General features: G+C 50.1%; 1 protein-coding gene across 1 annotated transcript in view; it reads left to right on the top strand.

Moving 5' to 3' along the window:
• CCDC33 (coiled-coil domain containing 33) overlaps window positions 1–23,567 on the top strand; it is a gene marked incomplete at its 5' end in the record, with an annotated part of 113,439 nt that overhangs the window by 45,353 nt on the left and 44,519 nt on the right. Inside the window, 6 exons of the mRNA XM_081292854.1 lie at window positions 1,912–2,028; window positions 5,555–5,646; window positions 7,047–7,167; window positions 13,014–13,143; window positions 13,801–13,934; window positions 14,793–14,864. Of these exons, the coding sequence (XP_081148980.1) occupies window positions 1,912–2,028; window positions 5,555–5,646; window positions 7,047–7,167; window positions 13,014–13,143; window positions 13,801–13,934; window positions 14,793–14,864 (666 nt within the window). The remainder of the gene's footprint in view (window positions 1–1,911; window positions 2,029–5,554; window positions 5,647–7,046; window positions 7,168–13,013; window positions 13,144–13,800; window positions 13,935–14,792; window positions 14,865–23,567) is intronic.

Genomic DNA, 23,567 nt, shown 5'->3' with positions numbered 1-23,567 from the left:
ACCATGGGGGTGCACCCCTGTAATCCCAGCTACTCAGGAGGCTGAGGCAAGGGGATTGCAAGTTCAAAGCCAGCCTGGGCAACTTGGCAAGAGTATGTTTCAAAAATCAAAAAAGAGCTGAGTATGGTGGCACATACCTGTAATTCCAGCAGCTCAGGAGGCTGAGGCAGGAGGATTGCAAGTTCAAAGCCAGCCTCAGCAAAAGTGAGGCACTAAGTAATTTAGGGCTGGGGATGTGGCTCAGTGGTTAAATGCCCCTGGGTTCAATCCCTGGTACCAAAATAAATAAATAAAATAAAATAAAAAATAAAAAAAATCAAAAAGGAATGTATCTTAGTGGTAGAGTTACTACTAGGGTCAATCCTAGTAAGGTGTGTGTGGGGGGAGGGGGGAATTCTTGTCCATGAAACAGCTCAATTTGCATAAAACAACTATGACATTACATGAATACACCAATGAAAGATTGCACATATTATAAATGATGGAGTAGATCTAAAAAATCAAGGAAATACAGTATTTACAGAGTACCTACCATGTTCCAGGTCCTGTGCTAGATGCTTCCCACATCATCTAATCCTCAAGGTGAATTACATTTTGCTTACATGAGACTGGAGCTCAGGAAAAAGAATCCTCTCATCCTGGGTCACAGAGAAACCTGCAGAGTTGAGGTAGAGCCCAGGTCATGCAGTCTCCTAAGCCAGTTCTTTCTTTACCATCTCCACATGTGGTGTTGGCAGGAGGAAGGCCCAGGAGGGGTTGGGGCATGTGGCAGGTAAAGCACTCCCTGGAATGTGTCCCTCTAGGGGACATCTGAGCAGCAGCCTAGACCTCCCAGGTTAGCTTTCCTGCTCCCACCCAGTGCTGATTGGGGGAGGGGGAGAATTCACTCCTTCATTGCTCAAGTACTTATGGCACCTACTATGTGCCAGACATTGAGCCACAATGAGAAGAAGCATCAGTTTCCCCTACCCTTACATGCATTCAAGGTCTCTTTCGTGAGAGTAAAGAACAATGTGAAGCCAAATTGTCTGTTCATGTCCCAAGTCTCCCATTTACTAGCTGGATGCCCATAGAAAGCTAGTTAACTCCAGGCCCCCATTCTCTGTCAGCATACCTCCTGGCATGGTCATCTGGAGGGCCCAGTGCAATGAAGGGCAAAGTCTCAGGCACATGAGATATAGTTCCGGTAGTCTCCCTCCTCTGACTTCCTATTTTTTTTTTTTTTTTTTTTTTTGGTACTGGGGATTGAACCCAGGTGTGCTTAACAACTGCACCACATCTCCAGCCCATTTTCATATTTTATTTAGAGACAGGGTCTCCCTGAGTTGCTTACAGCCTGGCTTAGTTGCTAAGGCTGACCTTGAACTCACGATTCTCCTGCCTCAGCCTCCCAAGCCGATGGGATTACAGGCAACATGGGCTCCTCTCTCCTTCCAGGACCTTTCCAAGTAACCTTTCATCATGGCCCCAGGGGTATTTATCTTCTGTAGGCCCCAAGAGGAACTCAACCCTAGGGCTTCAGATGAGGCCCCAGGGTCAGCAGGGAAGCAAAGATCCAGAGAGATGAGTGGCTCCCCCTGGAGACCCTGCACTTGAGCTCCAGTTTGGGAGTATTACCTGGCCCCTGGCCCTCCATCCACTTATAGCCCAGGCCTCGTTATCACATCTTTACCAAGAGAGTAGGCAGCAGGGTCTTTGTGAGGGCGATGAAATATCCAAATGGAGAGCAAAGATTTATTATATTGATCTCCTTGGAAGGGCTCACAGGGACCATGAGCTTTAATTATCAGCTTGGAGCCCCAGCGGAGCAATGCCAAGTGATTGTCTGCAGAGGGCTGGATTTATGGCCAGCCTCTGCCCCTTAGATAGTCTCCTTCTTGTGTGTCTTCTTCCCCCGCACCCTGTCTCCAGTCTACCCAGCCTTCGAAAGAAAGCAAAGAAACTGCTGAGCCCCAATTGTACGCCACCATCGTTCGGAAGAACAGTTTCCTCCCCCGCTACGTTGGCTGTGACCACACAGCTCTAGAGGTACCTAGCTGTGGCCTTCTGGGGTGGTGAGTGGGGCGGGAAGGGGCCGGGTTTAGAGCAGGCCTTGCCCTTGGCCATCTCTGACTGGCCTGAGAGAATGGAGCACAAGTGTCCAGGGAAAAAAATCAAGGAGAAAGCAACTGGATCTTTCCAAAATAGCCAGAGTAGTTTGTGAAGACAAAACTTGATCTGGGATAAAGGTGTCCTAGCCTGTCTGCCCTCGCTGCCCTTGAAAGTAAGAGAAATGGGGGCTGAGTGATAGCTATGCTTCTCATGTCCCCTCTGCCTGGCCACTCTACAGAAGGGACCAGAGTCTCCCATAGCCATGATTCCTTAATGTCATGGAAGTTGGTGAGAAGCACTGTGTGTCCTACCTTTTCCCATAGCCTCTGGCTGTTTTCAGTCCTAATCTTCCCTCCTGGGGCAATGACCCTTGACCTAGGGCCTAAGTGCCCCAAACAAAAACTTAGGGTCTCCCTGAGTCTTGCTGAGGTTTGGCTAGTCTGACAATTAGGTGTCAGGAGTTCATTCACTCATTAAGTCAGTCAACAACTGTTTACACGGCCTCTTTCATTAGCCAGGCCAGGACTGGGTCTAGCTTGGCTTGGCTTCTGCCCCTTGAATCATCACCCTGTACCCCTTGGCCCTTCAGCAGCTTCAGGAGAAACAGCTGATACTCAAGGAAGACATAGTCCATAGGGACCTGTCCCCTCCATCCTCACTCACAGCCTTCAAACTGCCCCTGGGTGGCAGGTTCATATCCACTATGGTCTGGGTACTATTCACAAGACCCAAACTCTGGGCTTCCCATAACCCAGCATGGCTGACTTAATCTCCCCAGCCCCCTATAGCACTGTGAGCCAGGCAGGGCAAGAACTATTCTTGAACCCTATTTCACAGCTGGGGACATTGAGACCCAAGGGTGTAATCTTGTATAGGAGCCCAGAGCTCCTGACCCACATCTCTGCTTCTCCACAGCCAACAGGCATCCCATCTCTCCTCTTTCTTATATTTGGCTATTTCCTGGGACAGTCAGCTGCCCACTCACTCACAGAAATAAGGAAGAGTGGTCACACATGGCCTTGCTGTCCCCAGGCTGCACGCCCACAGGAAGGGAGCCACATCCCCAAGATACAGGCAGAATCTTGGGCCTGCAGGAGGCGCTGTGGACCTGCCCCACCCCCAGTCCTTTGACTTGTGGGCCTCTCGGGCCCCCAGCACCCCTGCTCCAGCACAGACCTCTCCCTGTGTGTATGACAGACACAGCCGCACGAGCAGATGTCGCTTCTAATGGCAGACTGGAGAGCACAGCAGGAAAAGAAATGGCTTCTGTTGCTCACCAGGCTATCACTGGCAGGTGTGCCTGGGCAGCTATCTTATTCACACATGACCGGAGCCAGAATAGAACAGGTGGAAATTACCCCCCGGCCCTTCAACCACCCCCCTCAGCCCTTACACCTGTTGGAGTCCTGTAAGTGACAGGGTCTGACAGCTCTCCCATGAAACAACACCTTCAGAGATTCCTTGGGAGGCTTTGGTGAGAGCTGAAAGGTCCTCAGGACTACTATTGTGTGGAGTTAGCTGGCAACTGAGATGGGTCCTGGCAGAGGGGCCTTAGGGGACAGTGCTGAAGGAGAGGATTCCGAACAATCCTCTCTCTGGCCCTTAAAGGTCAGAGCTAGAAGGATCATGGAGATTATGGTCCAAACCCTCAGTGTACAAGTCGGGAAACTGAGGCCTAAAGTGGAACAAAGGATGGCAAGGTGACCCAGCTGAAATAGGCCTGTCGAAGGCCTCTTCCCATCCCAAGGTGTGCCTGAGGCATGGTCCTTCAGCTGTACCCAGAGCCCCTTCCCCTTCAAGCTTTTCTTCCTTAGGATTCTACCGTCCTCTAAGACCAACTCAGCCCCAGACTTCCCTTGGATCAACAACACCTGTCTCTTCCCCCACTCCCGGGTGTCTGCATTTCTCTTTCACACTCAAACATAGAGGCAATCTCTCCCTCAATAATGTACTCACTTGTCCCACAAACATATATTAAGCTCCTGCGCTGTGCCAGGCACTGTGTTAAAAGCTGGGAATGCAACAGTGACTGAGCCAGGCATGGTCCCTACCCATATGGAGCCTGGGCACTAGTCAAACAGACAGAAAATAAATAAGACATAAATTAGAATAAGCACAAGCTATGATGCGGGCTTCGGAAGAGGAATGCAGAGACGGAGAGAGGGAAAGATTGGGCTGCTTTAGCAAGAATGGCCAGAAGACTGCTCAGAGGTGGTGCCATATAAATTAGAGGAGAAAAAGCAGCCGTGATAAGTTGCGGGGGGGGGGGGGGGGGCGAGCAGAGGGATCAGAACATGTAAAACCCCTGAGACAGAAATAGGCAGAACATGTTGGAAGAGTGACAGAAAGAGTCTGGAGCAAAAAGAGGGGGCTGGGAGCTAGCAGATGTGGGCAGAAGGGCCGACAGACCAACACATGCAGGCCTTGGCAATATGGTAAGAACCATGGAATAAAGGCTGGGGGTGGAGCTCAGTGGTAGAGCTCTTGCCTAGCATGTATGAGGCTCTGGGTTTGATCCCCAGCATGGCAAAAAGCAAAATCTAAGGAACACATTTAAGGAGGCCATTGCAGGATCTGAAGCAGGGGAGGGACATGATGATCCCATGCATTTCTAAGAAGACAGTTTTTACAACAGTGTGGTAAAGAGAAAGGGAAGATCCGGCATGAGAATGGAGGTGGAGTGTCTCCTGGAGACACTCCAATTTCTTCTCTGTTGCCTTCCACCACGAACGTGGAAAGTAGCACCAAGAGATGACAGAGGACAGGAGATCATCCTGGGAGGGCAATGGTGAGTGGGTGATAGCTGGAACCGGATGAAGACAGGAGCCCAGAGATGCTGATGTTAGGGATTCCCTTCCAAATCAACCCTAGCTAGGAAAGCCTTGGGGTGAGCCCCAACTGTTCCCAGGAGAATCCAAGGAAAACTGGCGGTGAGCTCTGACCTTGGGAAGCTCAGTGTAGTTGGAGAAACCAGACCTAGGGTCTGGTTTACAAGGTGTCCTCTCACAGCCAACCTAATCAGAGACTCTGCATAGCCCAGAACAAGCCTGGATAAAGTTTTTTTGTCCCCTTTGGTGGACAGAAACTGAAAGGAGCCAGAACACCTAACTAACCCTAATTCTGCCCCAGAAGCCATCAGGGGAGCCAAGGGTAGAACCCAAATTCCCTGACTCCTCCCAGGCCCTGACTCTTGTCTCACACCTTGTCCCCAGTGACCCCTGTTGTAAGACGTTTCACTACTAAGTCCCAGCAATGCCCTAAGGAAACTGGGGCCACTTGCCTTAGTCAGAGAAGGCTGCCTCCTGAAGCAAGGCAGCCATGAGCAAAGCAGGAACCAAGTGAGGCAGGGAAGAGCAGGTGGAGGGGGTGGACCATGGCTGGGGAAGGAAGAGCAGGCAGGATGGCGGGATCTGTGGGAGGGCTCAAGGCCACATGGGCTTCACCTGCCTCCTCTCTTCTCCAGGTCTTTCTCCGGGGAGTCAACGATCCACTGATCAACAACCCCAACCCCATGGTGGTGATTGCCCGTGTGGTTCCCAACTATAAGGAGTTTAAGTAAGTGAAGCCCAGGGGGGCATGGGCAAGGAGCTGGGGGCAAAGGACAGAGGTTGGTGTCACTGCCACCACAGGCAGCTTCCAGGAGCTCCAGAAAGCTCCCCTCCCCCAAGACCCCCCAATCTCCCTCCCACACCCAGGTCTGAGGTCCCAGAGAGCTTCCTGCAGCAGAGGCCTCTAGGTCTCTCCCTAGAGACCTCAGACCCCTGGAAAGGGGCAGCTGGGACATCTCCTGAGAGCAAACAGGGGAGGAGGATGAGGCCTGCATGGAGCCTGAGGAGCTGGAGGGAGCCAGTGAGGATGAGAGGGGACCTTTACCCCCGCCCCCAACCTGCCTCCCCAGCTCAGACCCGCCATCCCTACAGTCCCCTTTCCCACTCTAGTTCAGGGACACAGTCTCCACCTACCAAAGAGGCAGGCTAAGGCCATGTTGGAATTCTGTGACGTTAGCTCTACCTGGGAATCCTCTCAGCCTCCTGGAAGTCTCCCTGGTCTCCCAGCCCCAACTTGTTCCCAACTTCTCAAGACGTCCTTTATATACCATCCTCAAGAGGGGATTCAGGCTAGTTTGGCCCCTGGAGGTGGGGAAAGTTCCCCAGTGAACACGTGCTCTCTGTGTAACAGCATCTCTCCTGGGAGTTAGATTTCTGCTCCCTTGTCACTTCTACTGGCTCTGATGATCAAGAGAACCCCTTAACTCATGTGCACCCCCTGTGGAGTGTTTATGATCTTCCTTCCTGCTTGTTGGAGGAATGAAGATGACTGCGCACTGATGTCCTGATACCCAACAAGTTCAGAGACACACACACATACACGGCTCTCCACGCTCCTTAAGCCTACACTGGGTTTCCATGGTGGGATGGTGGGAGTTATTTTGACAAGATCTTCCACAAATGAAGTGGCTAATACAAGGCCCATTTTTGTTTTGGGGTCTGCGGGTAGAATCCAGGAGTGTTTTACCGAGCTACATCCCCAGTCCTTTTACTTTTTACTAACAGGTCTTGCTAAGCTGCTGGGGGTCTCACTTCTGAGGCTGGCCTCATACTTTCAATCCTTCTGCCTCCACCTCCAAGTCATTGAGATTACAGGTGTGCCCCACTGTGCCTGGCTTACAAGGCCCATTTTAAAGATGGGAAAGTTGGCCAAGGCCACAGCAAGTAACAGTCAAGGGGACCTGGGAGCTATAGCCCATCTCTTGACCAAGTTGAGATTTTCCAAAGCTTAGGTCAGTTGTTGGAAGACCAGGGCCCACCAGCCATGTCACAAGATTCCAGCCTGAATGAGGCAGGCCGCTGTACTCTACCCCTCTCTCACATCAATCCAGACTCCAACTAGGAGCCCCAGCTGCCAGGCTGGTGACAGGGCCAAGAGTACCAACACCTGTCTCCTTGCCTCCCCAGGGAAAATCAGGCCAGACAGAGTCCAGCCTCTATGGGGCTGCACATCACTCCGCTCTCCTTCCCTATCCAATCGATGATGAGTTTTGATGTGCCTCGGGTCAGCCAGAGTGGGTACCCTCAGGTATGGTTCCTTCCCTCATTTCTTCTCACTGGTTCCTACTTCTGGTAACTCACCCTCAAGTTTATTGCTTTGCTCAATCACCCAGCAGCACTTGACTATTGAAGGAGAGTTTGCTGCATACCCAGGGCAGGCCTTATCTGTCAGGGCATGCTTGCTCTGAAGAAGACAGGAATCGTACCCATGGAAATATTAGACATCAACGCAGAGCATGAATCATCTAATATCAAACCAGAAAGGACAATCAGAACTGCAAAAATCAGAACAGACACAAAAGAACAGCTATCATATAATTCCACTTATTTGGGATTCCTAGAATCAGCACATTCATAGAGACAGAAAGTAGAACAGTGGTTACCAGGGGCTCAGGAGAAGGAAGAAGGGGGAGTTAAAGTTTATACTTGGGGTGATGACAGAGTTCTAGGAATAGATAGTGGTGATGGTTGCACAACAATATGAATGTATTTAACACAACTGAATTGCTTAAAATGGTAAATTTTATGTTATGTATATTTTACTGCAGTAAAAACGTTTTAATTGATCAGAGGAGAGGGTTGTGAAGCCTAGGGGCATTCAGAAGGGCAATCATGACTTTTTGATATGGGGAAGGTTGGTACAGGGTGGTTGAGAACAGCAAGAACATGATGTGAGGCACAGATACCCAGGACATGGTACATGCCAGGGGTGGACAGGAGGGCTGTGCGTCACATCACACTAAGCTGAGGACGGGGTATACTGATTATGGCTGGGTCCTGGGTAATGGCCCTGTTGTTCTCTTCCCCGAATGCACTTCAGTGGGAGCTTACTCTACACAATGGTTCTAACACGCCTAAAAGAACAAAGGGGTTCTTGGAAGTCCCTTTTCTTTTCCACCCATCAGCATTCATGTCTGGCACTGCAAAACTAGAACAAGACACTCCTTTGGAGCCCCAGCCTTCATTTAAAGGCAAAAACATTTGAAGAAGGCTCAGACACAGGCAAGAGTGATGGTGGCAGGAAGGAGTGGGATAAAGGGAAACCCTGGGGACTGAAGCTTCAAACCTAAACCAATCCTCGGCCTGATTTCCCCAGAGTCAACTCACACATGGCCCTGCATTTGCCCAGAAAATTATGAACCAATCAGCAGGCTGTCCCAAGGGGCGGGAGGCACTGACTGCTTTAATGAGTGAGCCCCCTCCCATCCCTGGGCCCTCTCGCTGCCTAACTAGCTGAGTGGGGGAGGTGCCCCTCACTATGGAGACTTCCCCCCAAGGCCTTTTCTATGTGTAAAACTTGAGGTCAGGGGTCTAGGACACCAGCACCATGGCAGCTGGGCCAGGTTGGGAACTCACTGGTAGCCCGCACAGAGATACCCAGGTGCTGGCAGTGAGCGAACAGGGCATGTTGCTACAAGGGGGTGGAAGGTGGAGTGGTTAGAGACCTACCTGGAGGTGCTCGGTCAGCAGGCCTGGACCCAGAACTTACATCTCCTGCCCTGTCCCTTCTGAGCTTCAGTTGTATCATTTCCACAGTCAATGGGGTAGGTATTTGACTAGATGACTTCCAGGGCCTGTCCTTTCTGATATCTTGGGGTACAATAGTTTCTCACCAGCTGCCATTTTACCAAAGCACTATGGGCAGGGGCTGGAGAGTCCAGCAGACTTGGGTTTGATCCCAGCTCTGTGACTTAATAGCTATGTGACCTTTGCCAAAATGCTCAATTCCTCCAGACCTACGGATTCCTATTTTATCAGGCTATTAGGAGAACTTAAAGGATAATCAGGGTGAAACATCCAACCACAGGCCAGTTAAATGGATTCTGTCCCCTTACAATCGTATCTTCCCTAGTAACAAATGTTTCCTCTTAGGCCAGCCTCACGACTGTCCGTGTTATATTTGACTTCAAGTAACAGAAAAGTTAACTCAAATGGACCAGAACATTTAGGATGTTTATTACCACACACACAGAAGTCTTGACATAGGATGCTGCCAGAATTGCTGTCCTAAAAAGATTTGGGATCTCTTTAGTACCCCCAAAATTGCCTTCACCCAGCTAGCTAAAAGCTCATGGGGACAAGATGTTTCAGGCATCCCATTCAGATATAAACAAAGGCCAGAGAAAAAGGGTAACTTCTTCTTAAGTGTCATTATTATGAGAAACTTTTCTCTGTGTGAGACTCAAGTCCAGAGGCCCAGGACCCTCCCTGAAGCACTGCAGCTGGGCCAGGCTGAGAATTCACCAGCAGCCTCTGGGTTCCACCAATCCCTCAGGAGATCTCCCCTCTCCTCTTATTGGTCAGAATTGGATCATATGACTTCTCTTAGCCAATCAGTGAGGAGGGTGTGGCTCTGCCTTGCTGGTAGCCAATGTGCACACGTGTGGAGAAAGGACTCTTCTGGACAAGAGGGTGATCTGTTGTCTGTGAGGCAGGAAGGAGAATGGTGATGGGGTGGGTGGACCTGTGTCTGCTTCAGTGCTCTCAAGCCTAGTGAGTGCTGCAGACCTTGAACTTTGATGAGCTCAAGGATGGTGGGCTATTAGGTGCACCTAGGTTCCCCCACTGGACCCAGCAGGCTGCCCTATTGCCTGGCCTCCTCTAGGCGCTAGGGCAGAACTCCCAGGAGCTGAAACACAAGCAGGGGTGAAAGATCCATCTGTGCCTTACACCACAGGGGCCTTGTCTATTCCCTCAAACTCCTTTCTAGTGCTGGCCTTCTCTCCTGCCTGGACCATTGCCGCATCCTCCCCCCAGGCCACTTCTATTCATCCTCTAAGAAGTAGGCTGGGCATCCCCTGCCTGGGGCTGGGTCCTTCCCGTAGCATCCCTTATCGCTATCACTGACAGAACAAAGCCCCCCTTAGCCAAGTCCACAAGTTCCTTGTCTCCTCCAGCCTCCTGGCTCATTGCCCCAATTCACACAGGCATCTCCCAGTGCCCCGGGAGGACTTGCTTTTCTCTACATTGTCGCTCTCCTCCAGCCTTCACCTTTGCTGGACTCTCAGCCCAGGTTGCTCCTTCTTTCCTGCCCACATCCCTCAGGCCTCCTTGCCCCAGGTCAGAAGGTGTGGCTTTCTCCTCAGTCATCCACAATGCACTTAGGCCTCTACATGGATCCTAGGGGTGTGTGTGTGTACACCTGCATGGGTGCACATGTGTGCTTACTCATGCCCTGTCCTCTTGGAAGGTGGGGAACTCTGGATGGGGGTAGGGTCTGGCTCTAACTCCCCATTCCCTGCAGCACCCACACGTGTGTCATGGAGAAGTCTCCCAGTCACATTTGCTGCATTCAGTTGAACTTTCACCTTAATAGCAAAATGTTGTTTCCTTCAACTTCACAATAGGCTTTCAAGGTGTCAATCATAAGGCTACTTCTGGACAATGAGAAAACCAGGGGAAGAGGTTTGAGAAAACCCAGAGAGGGGAAGGGGTTTGTTGATGGTCACACAGCAAGGTTGAGGCAGACCCAGGCCTAGAGTCCAAAGGGCCTAGCTCCCTGGAGCCCCCACCCCAGCATTCTCCCAGGTTGGTCCCCACTTTGCCTAGGCAGAGTAGGTAGCAGTAGGTATGAGTGTAGGTGAGCCCAGGAGAAATCAGAGGAGAGGCCATGAGCCATGGAATAAAGGCTCTGTCCCCAAGGAAGGTAAGTCTGCCTCAGTGGCCCGGAGGGGTTAATGGCTTTTCTGAAGATCACAGCTGAGGGTTAATCACATTCCTTAATTCCATAGCCCACTGTGGCCTTTCCCATTAGCATCTACAGGCAATGTCTACCCTCACCCTGCCCCCACCCAGCACATACATCAGCCACTAGCACCTTCCCAGGGCCCTGACATCAGACTCTGCAGGTTTATATTTAACCTTGAGACACACACACACACACACACACACACACACACACGAGAGAGAGAGAGAGAGAGAGAGAGAGAGAGAGAGAGAGAGAATATGAATATGAATATGAATCAGAGAGACAATGAGACTGACCCTCCCTCCCCAATTCTAGTCTGAGGGGATCTTTCCTGGGGGACTCACCCTGGGAAACCATTCAGGGAAGTGGCTGTCCCTCATTAGGCAGGCAGCCACTCACCACCTCTTGCTTTATAGACCCCATTTAGACACATTAATAGGTCCCAGAGCAGACAGTGAGCATCCATTAAATAACTCTCTTCCAGGGTGGGGGCAAGGAAAGGGGCAGCAGGGGGATGAGCCACAGGTCCTCCCTGAGTGACCTAATGCCTAGCAGCTGGGCCAGGCCATCTGGATGCCTCTCTGGCACCCAGGAGAATGGGTGTCTCTGGGAGGGACATGGTTTGGGGATCAGTCCTGAAAGATCACTCTCAAGCTCCACAGAACCCAGAACCAGCTTCTCTGGCTTAAGCATGGTGGCACATGGCTCTCCCAACCTTCCATCATGAGTATGTGAGGATTACTCCACTCCCATCACCTCAGTCACAATTCCCTGACCATGCACTGGCCACAACCCATCTCCTGGGGGCCAATGAAGGCACAGTGGAGCCTTGAGCTGGGATTGGGAAAACTAGAGCCAGCCATCAGTGTGACAGGCATCAGGGTTGTACCACCATAGGGTGGGACAGAACCCATAATGATGCTCCTCCTTAATGCAGCAGCAACAGTCCATGGAGCATGCATGCTGACCTTTTTTTTTTTTTTAAGCAATGATGAATTACAGGGGAGCAGGAGGTGGGGGAGGCTGCCCCTGTTTCTGACAGCTCCTGATGGGGGCAGAGGCAAGGCAGCCACTCAGAGAGCCTGTGCTAGTGACCGCAGCCCTCCCTACACTGAGGCCCTGCAGGGCTGCCTCCCGTCTCCCTACCTTCTCTCTACCTAGGCTCAGCTGCTAGGCTTCTGCAGTTGCCAGGCCTCCCCCAGGGTCCTTTTCCATTCTAGGAGTTCTCTACACCGCCATACTCAGTGCCACATCCACATTCCATTGCTTGTGCCCCTTCCCATCCAGAAGATCTTTCTTCTTCCCTTTACCCTGTCCAGTCTCCCTTCAGAACTTCCTCTGATCCTTTGGCCTTCAAGGCAGTTTCTCTGACCACCCACAGAATGTCTCATGAAGCTCCTTATTTAGGTATTGGAGTTGTTTCATTGTCTAAATTGTCCCTGTGTGTATGTTCCAGCTGCTGGCTTAGTATGCCATCAAGTGCCCCAGCACCTGACAGCTCACATCACAGACACACCAAGGATCTGGAGTCTGGGGAACCTATAGGAGGCAGAGAGGGGCTAGTGACAAAAGTAGATGTCATGTCTAATTTTACACTTAATGGTACCTCCAGCCACAGCACAGTTGTAAACATTAATGCAACACTTCAGGAAAATAGTTCACCAATCAAGCACCTTAAAATATGCATGTCCTTTAACACAGTGATTGTTTTGTGTATTTGAATTTGAACCAAGGAAATAATTGGGAATATAGAGGTTCTTGGCAAAGAGCATTCAGTACAGCGTAATTGAAAAAAAAAAAAAAAGATTGGGGGAAAGAGAAAATAGGCCACTTGGGCATGACAGGAAATATTCATGTGTAAGAAGAGTTTCTTAATGACTCTGGATATGCCTAGGTTTTGATGGTAAATGAGAAAGGCAGAATACTGAATGACAATCACTGGTATATAAAAAATATGCCCAGAAAACAAAAACCAACAGTTTTATGAACAGTAGGAATATAGGGGATTTATGCTCCTTTTTATTTTACTTTCTTTTCTAAAATGTATTAAATAAGTATGTGCTGCTTTTATAATTGAGACAACCATTTGTGGTATATATTTATAGAGAGAGACACACACACACAACCTGATGTCTTAACTTGGGAGTAGCTATTGCCCCACACCTGCTCCCACCCTCTCTTTCCAGCTGTCCAAGCCTGGGGGACCTCCAGAGCTACCCCAGTGGAATCAGTCCTTCCTCTTCCAAAGCCGAGATGGTGGCACCAATTTCTCCAAAAATGCAGCCTTGGTGCTGGAATACTACTCCTCTACTTCAGGTAAGTGTCCCTGGTCCCACACCAGGGCAACCCTGCACCAGGAGACCTGCATATTTATGAAGGGGTTTTGGAGCTATCTTGCCTCTGCCCTCTGCAGAGATGGGTTAAGAGCCCCTAGGTGCCAAGACAGACTCACAGTACAGGCAGCCAAGGAGAGGAGAGCCTGGCTAGATTCCCTTTCCACGAGGGTCGAAGCCGTAGGGACAAGACCAGGACACATGGGCCTATTCCCATACTAGCTGCCTGGCTTTTACTGCACCCATCAATTAGGAGGCAGGGGTGGAGCCCTGAGTTCATGGCTCCCAGAGTGCACAGGGTGGGTCCGGGTAGATAGGATTCAGAGACCAGCTGATCCACAGTCTTACTTCCACACTGGAATTGAAGTCCCCAAAGGACAGAGACAAGGGGAATCCAGAGAAATACCTAGAGATGCAGACTCTGTTTAGAGTTGGCTTTGAATTCACAAACCCCTGAGGACAGAAGAGAAAGAGGATGTATGTGCAGAAGAAAACCAGGAGGCAGGAGAGCAGGTGGGTAGTGGGTGGGAGAACTAGATCTCCATATCAGAGGATGGGGTTCAGGTGGAGCCCACACGCTGGGATCTGAGAAGCCAGGTGGGGTCTTTGGCGGGAGCCCCAGCTGGTCTTTCCCCCACAGTGAAAGGCAGTGAACCATGGACCTTCGGCAAGCCCCTAGGTGTCTCCGTGCTGCCGCTTAAGAGTCGTTTATACCGCAAGATAATGACAGGGAAAGGCTTGAATGCGCTGCGCATAGAGCGGCTCCCCATTACCGTGAGTCCCCTGCCCTGGGGGGTACCCCACCTGGTCCCACCTCCTCCCCAAATCTGCTCCACCTCGACACAGCTTCCAGGAGATTTTGGTGAAGCTGAACCCTGGGGGAGCTCCCCAACACTAAAGACCAGTCTTGCCTCTGGGGCTGAAGAACCAAGCCAGAGAAACCACCCCTGGGGAAGAAGCACAGGGAGGCCTCCAGGGACAGTGACAAGAGCTCAGGTTCTCCGCCAGTTCTGGGTGTGAATCCTGTCTTGCCCCATCCTCTCCATCGAACCTGAGGCAAATTACTATGGGAGAACTAGATCTCTGGACCTTGGAGTCCTCATCTCTAAACTAGGAACAACATGCCCAGGTTCTAGAGGCAGACTCTGCCTGGGTACAAATTCTGGTTCCAACCTCTTACCAGCTTACACAACTGTGGGGAAATTGTTGAAAGTCTCCACACCTCAGTTTCCTGGTCTATAACTTGGGCATGTAATAGTAGTACTTTTCTCATAGCATTGCTGTGAGATTTTGTCAGGAAATACGTAAAGCACTTAGAATGTGTTCTCAAATAAGAATGAATATCATCATGATCAACATTATCTATTTCTCTGCCACCTTTTTCCCTAAAATATTTCTGTCCATCCTGACATAGCACATATCAGGAAATGGGAACTTCCGCTCTGCCAGGAGATGAGCCTGGAGGGTACTATTCAGGTCTCTAGAGGATTTGAGAGGGCAGTGTGGAGGTGATGAGGGAGCAGAGGCCAAGGCCCCGCCCCCCTACCCTGCAGACACCTTTTTAGGGAATGCAGAACAGAGGCCCGGAGCTGCCCTGGCCAGAGTGAGCTGACTCCCCCTTCTCCTCCCCAGGACACCAACCTGAAAACCATAAATGGTGATGCTCCCACAGTGGATCTCTCCTTCCAGCTTCTTTCCTCTGAGGTAAGGCTGTGCTCCAGGGGACACCAGGGTTGGCAGATGTATAACTCCTCAGTGAGTTCCAACCTCTTTCACAATTGCTGGCCTTGTTCAGGGACAAGGGGCCAGGGACTGCTAATTTGGGTTGGAATGTCTGAGGATGATTTGAAGCACCAGAAAACCAGAGAAAAAGCTGAGAGAAGAGGACCACCAAATCTAGGAGTAGGTCTCTGATCCAGGCCAAACCAAGCCTGTTTCACTGGGGTCAAGATTCTACAAAGGTAAACTAGGACCAGTTTGCTTTTGCTGTATCACAAAATTAGCAGCTTAAAACAACACCTATGTACTATCTGACACTTCTGGAGGTAGGTAGTTCCACACAGTGTGGCTGAAATCAAGATGCTGGGAGGATCACTTTTCTTTCCAGAGGTTCTGGGGAAGAATCTGATTCCAAGCTCATTTGGGTTGCTGCAGGATCCTGCAGTGTTGGACTGACATCCCAGATTTCTTGCTAGCTGTCAGCCAGGGGCTCTCAGCTCCTGAAGATCACCCACATTCCTCCTCTCAGTGGCCTTCTCCATCTTGATGCTAGCAGCCATATCCAATCCCCATCACACTTCAGAATTCTGATTGCCTCTCTGTTGGCAGCCAGAGAAAATTCTGTGCTCTTAGAGGTTCTGGAATGATAAGGTTATGCCCACTGACTGTGTCCCTTATCTTGGCATCAGCTGGGTCACATAATGCACCAAAATCAAAGGCAACCATAGCTCACCATATTTCAGGTTGCAAGGATTATGACAAGGAATCTTGGAGCCCACTATTGAGAATCCTGCCTACCGTAGCAGGGTTGGTCCAAATGGAAAGGCACCTGAGGCTGAGTCCTGCTGATGGATGGACTGCTGTTCCTCTAGCTAACTGTGTTCGGGCTCTGAGTCCTGCTTGGATCCTGGTCATGGGCCTACAGTGCACCTAATAGGCACCTGCTAGAATTCTCTCACTTTTCACTCTGTGGTACTGGGATATGGGTAGTTTGACCATGAACCAAGGAAATGTTCAGGATGTCTAGGCTAACCCACTCCTACCAACTCCCCATGCCTGTAAAAGTAGCCACAAGCTCTGAAGACCTTGCCATGAAGAACAAGGGGAGGTCCATTGTACAGGATATGAGAGGTACATCTAGGAGGTACCAGCCCAAAAGGATCTCCCCACAAGTCTCTCCTTGCTGTGGGTGTTCAGCATTGTCATCTTGAGAGTCCTCTATCACCTGGTAGGAGAGAGCTTGTTAGCTAGAGTCCCTGATGGCACCCCCTAGTACACCACCACTGAACCTGGTACAGGAACCAAAACAGAAGAAGCAATATCCAAGAAAAGGGACATGCAAATTGTCACAAATTTCCCAGATAGGAGCCCAGCCCTCCAGGGCTTTTCCCAGGGTCTGGAGTCTGCCAGTGGCCACCGCCAGCTCGGTCCTCACATCCCTCGGCCTCCTGCTGTCTGCACTGGGCATATGCATCCTGGGACTAACGGGAGTGTCGGTGCCCCTGGTCAGGGGACTGGCAGACCCAGGCAGGCAACAGGCAGGTGGGCAGGACACTTCCCCAATTGCCTAGGGGCTGGGCACAAAGGTCTCCAGTGATGAATTATTCACCGGAGCTGTGCTAAGTGCAGAATTAATCCCTTTCCTTCCAGCTGGAGGCCTCACTAAATTATCCCTCCAAGTCATGCGGGAAAACGCTGCCGAATTCATTTAGCTGCTGAGTGTTTTGATCTGGGCCTTGTGATTTTAGCTTCCCCTTCCCTGAGCCCCCACCCCCTGGAAGTGGGTAAAAAACCCTTTTAGTAATGGATTTCCAAGAAGAAAGGAAAAGAAAACGTATCAAGATTGGGTGTGTACCAGGAAAATAGTACTAGCAGAAATTCCATTCCACCGGCCAAGAATTCATACACACAAATTCCACACATGCACACTCTCAGTCACATTTGAATGTCTACATGGGGATAGGCACATACGCATAGATTTGCATACGTGCACACACACACACACCTCTGCAAGGTAGCACCTATTTAATGCATATGTACCTGCTCATACATGTGTGTAAACCAACAGATGTCTTCACACCCTATTGGCACATGCAGAAGCTAAATCTCCTTATAGCTTAACTGTTTCTTGGTGAATTTATCTGAGAACTGAACAACAAGGACTCGCTTTGACTCTAGAATGTTGAAGACCAATTTAGGGGACTGAGTATGAAGTGCTAGTGTGGGTAGGTGTACCATAAGGTTCTGCAGCCATAGTACCCATTTGTTCATTCTTTTATGCTGTGCATATTTGATGAGGAACCCCTTAATGCCAAGCACTGTGCAGGACAAGAAGAATTTTGTCTGTCCCTGTGGACTGAAATGGGAGTAGAAGCCAGTGGTCATGGAGCCAGCTGCCTCAAGGTCACCTTCAGTGGCCTAGAACAAGTTTCTCCTCTCATCTGAACCCTTTTGGTATATTCTCCCTAAGGGGAGGCGGGAGAGTGAGGATTGATGAAGGGGCCAGGTTGGTATTGCAGCTAAGTCTAGAGTCCCCCTCCGTGCCTCCCTATCATCTTTGCTATAAACAATCATTGTCCTCCATGCAAACATCTAGGCATCTGGGTTTTAGAGATATTACTTGAACATACTCCGCCCAAAAAATCCCCCCTTTCATAAAGCTTGCGTCCTTAGAGAGCGGGGAGTATGGAGCCAATATCAAACAAATAAATTCATAATCAGATTTCAATAATGATAAGTGGCCTGATGGAATGATAATGGCCTGATGGATAGGGAGTCCTTGGAGAGGATTCTCTGAGTAAGATATCTAAGGTTATGAGCAAAGCTGCTATGACAAAGAGATCCCATTCATTTCAACCTGTTGTTCCACTAAGGTGTTGCCTGCAACTCCATGGGAGAGGGCACTTGGTTTCCATCTCTGCCTTGTAGTCTGTGGAAAGGCAAAAGCAGGGCTAAGGCCAGAATGGTCAATTCTTCCACCATTCAAACAAAACACTGCCTAAAGCTCCAGAAGCCACCACCTGGAGATGTTAGTCTTGTGGACACTGTGACTGCAGTGGAGCTTGTGAGAATGGGCCTCTTGAGGTCCCTGGTCCATGTGGCTACAGCTTTATCTTAGGGCAACATGGCTCCTTGCACTCCTTGCCCAGGCTCAGATGGACCACAGACAGGAAGTGCTTCAGGAGAAATGGATGTGCATGCTCTATTTGCACATGGCCCCAGCCTGAGGACACATCTTTTTTCTTATGAGCCTCTATGTCCAGGAAGTCCAGGCACAGGCTATTCTGCTCCTAATTTTGGTGAGCACAGCCTCCAACACCCACCATTTCCACATCACCCTTTCTTAGAGCTGTAAGAACAAGATCATGGTGGGATTTCCACATAGAGAGTGCAGAGGGCTCTTTCAACACTCCACCACACCCATCAGGGGGTCATTGCACCCTCTCCCTGTGCTCTACCATGACAGGAAGCCCACTTCCTCTAGAAGCAGCCCATCCCATGGTTCATGAGTGAAAGTGCATGATCAGAATGTTCCCCTCACAGGGAGCCCACCATGCCTCTCAGCCTTCCTCTGCCCCAGCTCCTGGCTCTGCCCTCTGGGGCTGCAGTGCACCCAGCAAACCTCCTGCACAGATCATATCATCAGCCATCAAGCATGTTTGTGGGCAGACGAGCTAATAGAGCCTACAGGCTCAGTGCCTGGCAGCAGGAGGTGGTCTCTAGTTTGGGATTTTGTTTTTTGAAGGTGGTATATTGGTGATGGGTTGGTTTTTACCTCTAGTGGGATTTCTCCAGGCTATTCTGTTTAGAGTGATCTACCTTAAGCTGGAGTTGTATACGCAGGTAAGTACGTGAATAAGTATACCCAGAGACATAAAAACTACAGTATGTATTCCCGAATATATGCAGAAAACCTCTCTTTATCATATAGTCGGGGTGTTAGCTTTAGAGGCCCTTTAGGCTCCAAGAATCCATGAGCCCAGGGCCGCCCCACATACACATGCACAAATCAACCTTTGGTCTTCTGCTTTCCCCCTCTGATCTTGGCCTCTTCTCTTTGAAGAGTATGTGTGGTCCCCGGAGAGGCTGTACTTCTCCAGGCTAAGCAGCCTGGCTCTTTTTAATGAACTGGCTTCAAGATCCCACCAAATCCTGGGTGCCCTCTAGCCTGTAGCCAGCCTCTTTGAAGTACAGCAAACACTAGCCAGCTTCCCCGGGCACACAGTGGGTACTCATCAGGTCCGTCCTTGCCTCTGCTTAGAAATGTACCTCCCTGTGAGGTGGGGCAAGTATAGGTGGTCATCTGGGTGTTCATCACATGTCCTCTCTTGGGGCTGGGATTTGGGACTCAGCATCTTGTCCATGTGGACTGTGAGGGCATCAGGCATCAGGTAGAGGTAAGGATCCCCCCCACCCTCAGTCTATAGCCCAAGAGAAACTAGAAACCTGAAAACCTCTATCTTCCTTGGATTTCTTTTCTTTCTTTTTTCTTTTTTTTGGGGTGGGTACTGGGGAAGGAAGTCAGGGGCTCTAAACCACTGAGCCACATCCCCAGCCATTTTTTGTGTTTTATTTAGAGACAGAGTCTCACTGAGTTGCTTAGTGCCTCACTGTTGCTGAGGTTGGCTTTGAACTTACAATCCTCCACCTCAGCCTCCCGAGCTGCTGGAGCTTCCTTGGATTTTGGCACAGGGGAGATGCATTTGAGGCAAGCAGGTGGTGGCCCCTGCTTCCCACTCTGAGGGAAGCAGTGGCTACCTCAATCAGGTGTAATCCCCATCCCCTTCTTCCCCTCATTGGGAAAGGGTAGGGCAGTCCAATGCCATGAAAAGGGCTATTCTGATGCCTTGGTTACAAAACTCTCTCTGGAGACCAGCCCAGAGTGGGGAATAAGTGGCTCTTTAGCAAATGTGGGAAGGGAGGACAAGGGGAGGGCAGAATCATGCTGCCTTCTGATTAATATTCATGAATTTTTTTGAAAGCCACATATGATGACCTTAGGCTGGTCCTTAGAGAAAACCCAACATAAAACTGCCTCCACTTCCTCACCAAACACAAACACAGGTGCCCAAAGTCCAGCATCCATAGCACAGTAGTCTCCTCAATTGGCTCTATTCTCTGGAAGGTTCTGTACTCACCCCCAAGATTCCAGTTCTGGAAACACCATCATAGGATGATGATGGATCCAGAGAAAGAGACCCTTCCCCTCTCACCATCTCCCGTCACCCCTGTTTTATATTCCTTACATAAAGTCTCCTACTCTCTGTCTTTTCACTATCCCAGGTCACATGGCAGAAGACAAAGTAAAGAAGTCAGCCCCACCCCACACCATTCACAGGTGCCCTTTCCTCACCAGCTCAGATTCTAAGTCCAGTTGGGAGGAATGAGAAATAACAGCCTGTGCTTTCCCAGGGTGTCCCTTGGGTCACGGACACGTGGTGTGGAGGCAGGGTTCATCATCTTGCCATTGAAGGCTCCTACATGCTTTTCACAATGGCTGAACCCTTTCCATGGTGCTCTGTGCCTTGAAGACAGCATCAGCCTCCATAGTCCCTTGGCTATCATGTCTCTCCTCCCAAGCTCACCGCCTCAGAGACAGGGAGTTCGATACTTCCATCCTCCCTCACAGGGAATCCCTCCCTCCCAGGAAGCCCTCTCCTGCTTCTGTCAGCTCCCTCATGATCCTCCTCCTCCTGCCCCTGTTTGGTTTCCTACCTGGGCCCACCTTCTTCTTCCTGAGGCCATCTCCAGGGAGGTCAGCTCCCATGCCCGTGTAAGCCCTGCTGATGTTTGCAATCTCTTTTTTAAATAGCAATTCTTTTTTATTCCTTTATTTCATTATTTATTTTTATGCGATGCTGAGGATGGAACCCAGTGCCTCACATATGCTAGGCAAGTGCTCTACCACTGAGCCCCAGCCCTAGTCCCTGCAAACTTCTTATATCCTCCCAGGTTGCACCAACCCTCCTCCCTGCAGCTGTCTTTCTTATACTTGGTTTCTGATTTTCATCCTCCTGATTATCTCCCCTTGACAACATTACTCTTAAAGTTTCCCCCAGAATGATGGGACCAAGTCAGCATGGCTGGGTAAACAGGACCATCACCCCTTCTCTAAACCAATTCTTCCCTTAGGTGTAGCCACAGTCTGTTGTTTATCTTCATTCTCACCAAGGCAGTGAGAGTCCATTTAAAAATGGGAGTCCATCCACCTGGCATGTCTACTGCTGGACTTTGAACTTAAACAGGGTTTCTCCTGCCTGTGGTATTTCACCTTTTTCACCTCAACCCACCTTCTAGGCTTGAGGTCACTCTGGACCCTGATTTTATCATACAACACATCCAGACGTTTCACTAGCATTCCACCCAAGCTCCAGGTCATCTGTGATGTGGTGGGGATGTTGTCAGTGCTGTACTGTGTGCATGCGCCCCCGCAGACCTGGGCTTGGATCCTGCATCTTGGCCACTCTTCATTTCCTTATCCATAAAAGGGATGGTAATCCCAACCAGCCAGGAATGCGGTGAAAATGGAATTAGGGGGTCCATGCTCAGGACAGTGTCCTGCAGCCACTTGGTAAAGGGAGCTCTTAGCACAGTTCACCCACATTGCTGACAAATATGATGAACTTATCAGGGATGAGGACAGTGCTCCTGGAGGAAGGGGGAATGTTGGAGCCCCACTAATCCATCACTCAGCACCCGCCCCCCATGACAGCTGCTCCACCAGCTTCATATCCATAAGGACATCAGGGGGCCTTGTCAAGTGCTGAAGATTAACGTCACCAGCACCACATTTGACTTTGCAGCAATTTTTCAGAGAATGAAGAAAGGGGAAAGAGACAGTTTCTCTCTAGAGGCCAGATTTGCAAAAGTTCCCAGTGCATCCTGGGGGCTGTGGAGGAGATGGAGAATAAGCCCTGCTTCCCAGATCAGAGCAGGACAGAAAGAGCCACAGTGTTTCCAATCACTTTGAATTCAGGAGACCTGATACAGGTTCATCACACATTCATCACCAGCCACAGGACCTCGGTTGCCTTGGGAATGTGAATCTGCAAGTTCCTTTGAGAGATGGAGCATACTAAGTCAGGATGCAGGGATAGCTGAAAAGGTGGACATTTGGACTTTCCCCAGCTCTTCTCTACTTATAAGCCCGATGCATAATTGGTAGACTGAAGAAGAGGGAGCAGGGAAAGAAAGGGAGACAGGGCAGACGCTTCCAGACCAACTTCTCAGAAAGTGTGGCTTGACCTTGGGATTCTCCCCTCTCAAAGTTGGACCACCTAGACCTCCCTTCAGCCAAACCAGATGTATCACAGACCCAGCTAAGGTCATTCGTGCATGAGTTCATTAACCATTTATTAGATCCCTAACGCATGCCTTGCAATAAAGCACTCCAACAGATTATCACCACCATTTTGCTAAGAAGGGTCTAGTTGAAATAGGTACATTGAGCATACAAATAATAGGGGAAACATCGCTAAGAGGTGTGGTTGGAGCACACATGTGCCTCAAATAGTGGCTTAGAAATTGACAAGGCCAAAGTGCATCCAGGAAAGAGACCTACATGTACAAAGACATGGAGGCTTGACAGTGGCTAGAGCCCATGGGACATACGGGGTTATAATGGACAGTGAGACTGGAGATTAGGTGGAGCTTAAACTGTGGAGGGCCTGGGTGACAGAATACAGGGTTTGAACTTTGTCAAAAAGCATTGTGGAGCTAAAGAAGGTCCTCGAGTCAGATGTGGTCTGACCTATGTGTTGTAAAAGTCTCTCTTGATGCGAATAGGGAGAACCCAAGAGAAAAGATTAAATACTAAAAGAGCAGGCTTCAGGCTAACGCATGAACTCACAGTCCATCTACTGAGCTGTAGGCAGGGCTCTGTTTAATACTAAGACCCCTGACAGAATTTTAAAAAATCTTTATCAGTGGTTTCCCTCCCGTGACCCCTCAACTTGCTTTTGGATTAACACTCTGACACCATTTTCTGGGAAATAAATGATGGCCCCAGTGAAGATTAACACTGGGACCCTTGTTGGCTGAAAGACAAACTCAGAGCCTGACTCCACCACAGCTGCAGGACCATGCAGGACACCATAAGGAGGCTTACTGCAGGGCAGGCAGCAAGACCTCTTGAAGGGGCCTGTTGTCTGAGGCTCGCCTACAGCTGAAGAGATAAGAACCTACAACTGTGGCCACAGGAAATGACAAAGCAATGACTGATCGGGGAGTCGCAGCACAGGGCTCATTATGGCGCTTGCCAGCGGGCGAGACACCCTTATCAGGGAGAAAATTGCATCAGGCCTCCTGAATTACTAGCGATTGGAAGCAGATTTCTTGGGACGCACTTTGTTAGATACCTAATGAGCGGGATACAGGAGAGCAGAGCCTAAAGCCGGCGGGGCGGGGGACAAATGTCTTTGTTAAACAGAATTTGTCAGTTTCCGCTCCAGGCTCCCTGGGGGAGGGTTCAGGGCCAGCTAATTGAATTAAGAGCATGTGCTCTCCAGCTAGAAGGCTCAGGGCGGGGAGAGAGGCAGGCAGGCAGGCTGGCCGGAAGGCGGGCATTTTCAGCACCGAGGACAGCAGCTGCAGCCTGGCTACTCTGTAATTGCCAGGGCAGGCTGGAGCTGTTGCATTTTGCATGATCAGGGATCTAGGGGTTGAAGGGGTAGGAGGGAAGCAGAGGAC

Source organism: Spermophilus citellus, assembly GCF_964194105.1.
Source record: "Spermophilus citellus genome assembly, chromosome: 4".
Taxonomy (NCBI): domain Eukaryota; kingdom Metazoa; phylum Chordata; class Mammalia; order Rodentia; family Sciuridae; genus Spermophilus; species Spermophilus citellus.
This window is presented reverse-complemented; position numbering and strand designations above follow the sequence as displayed.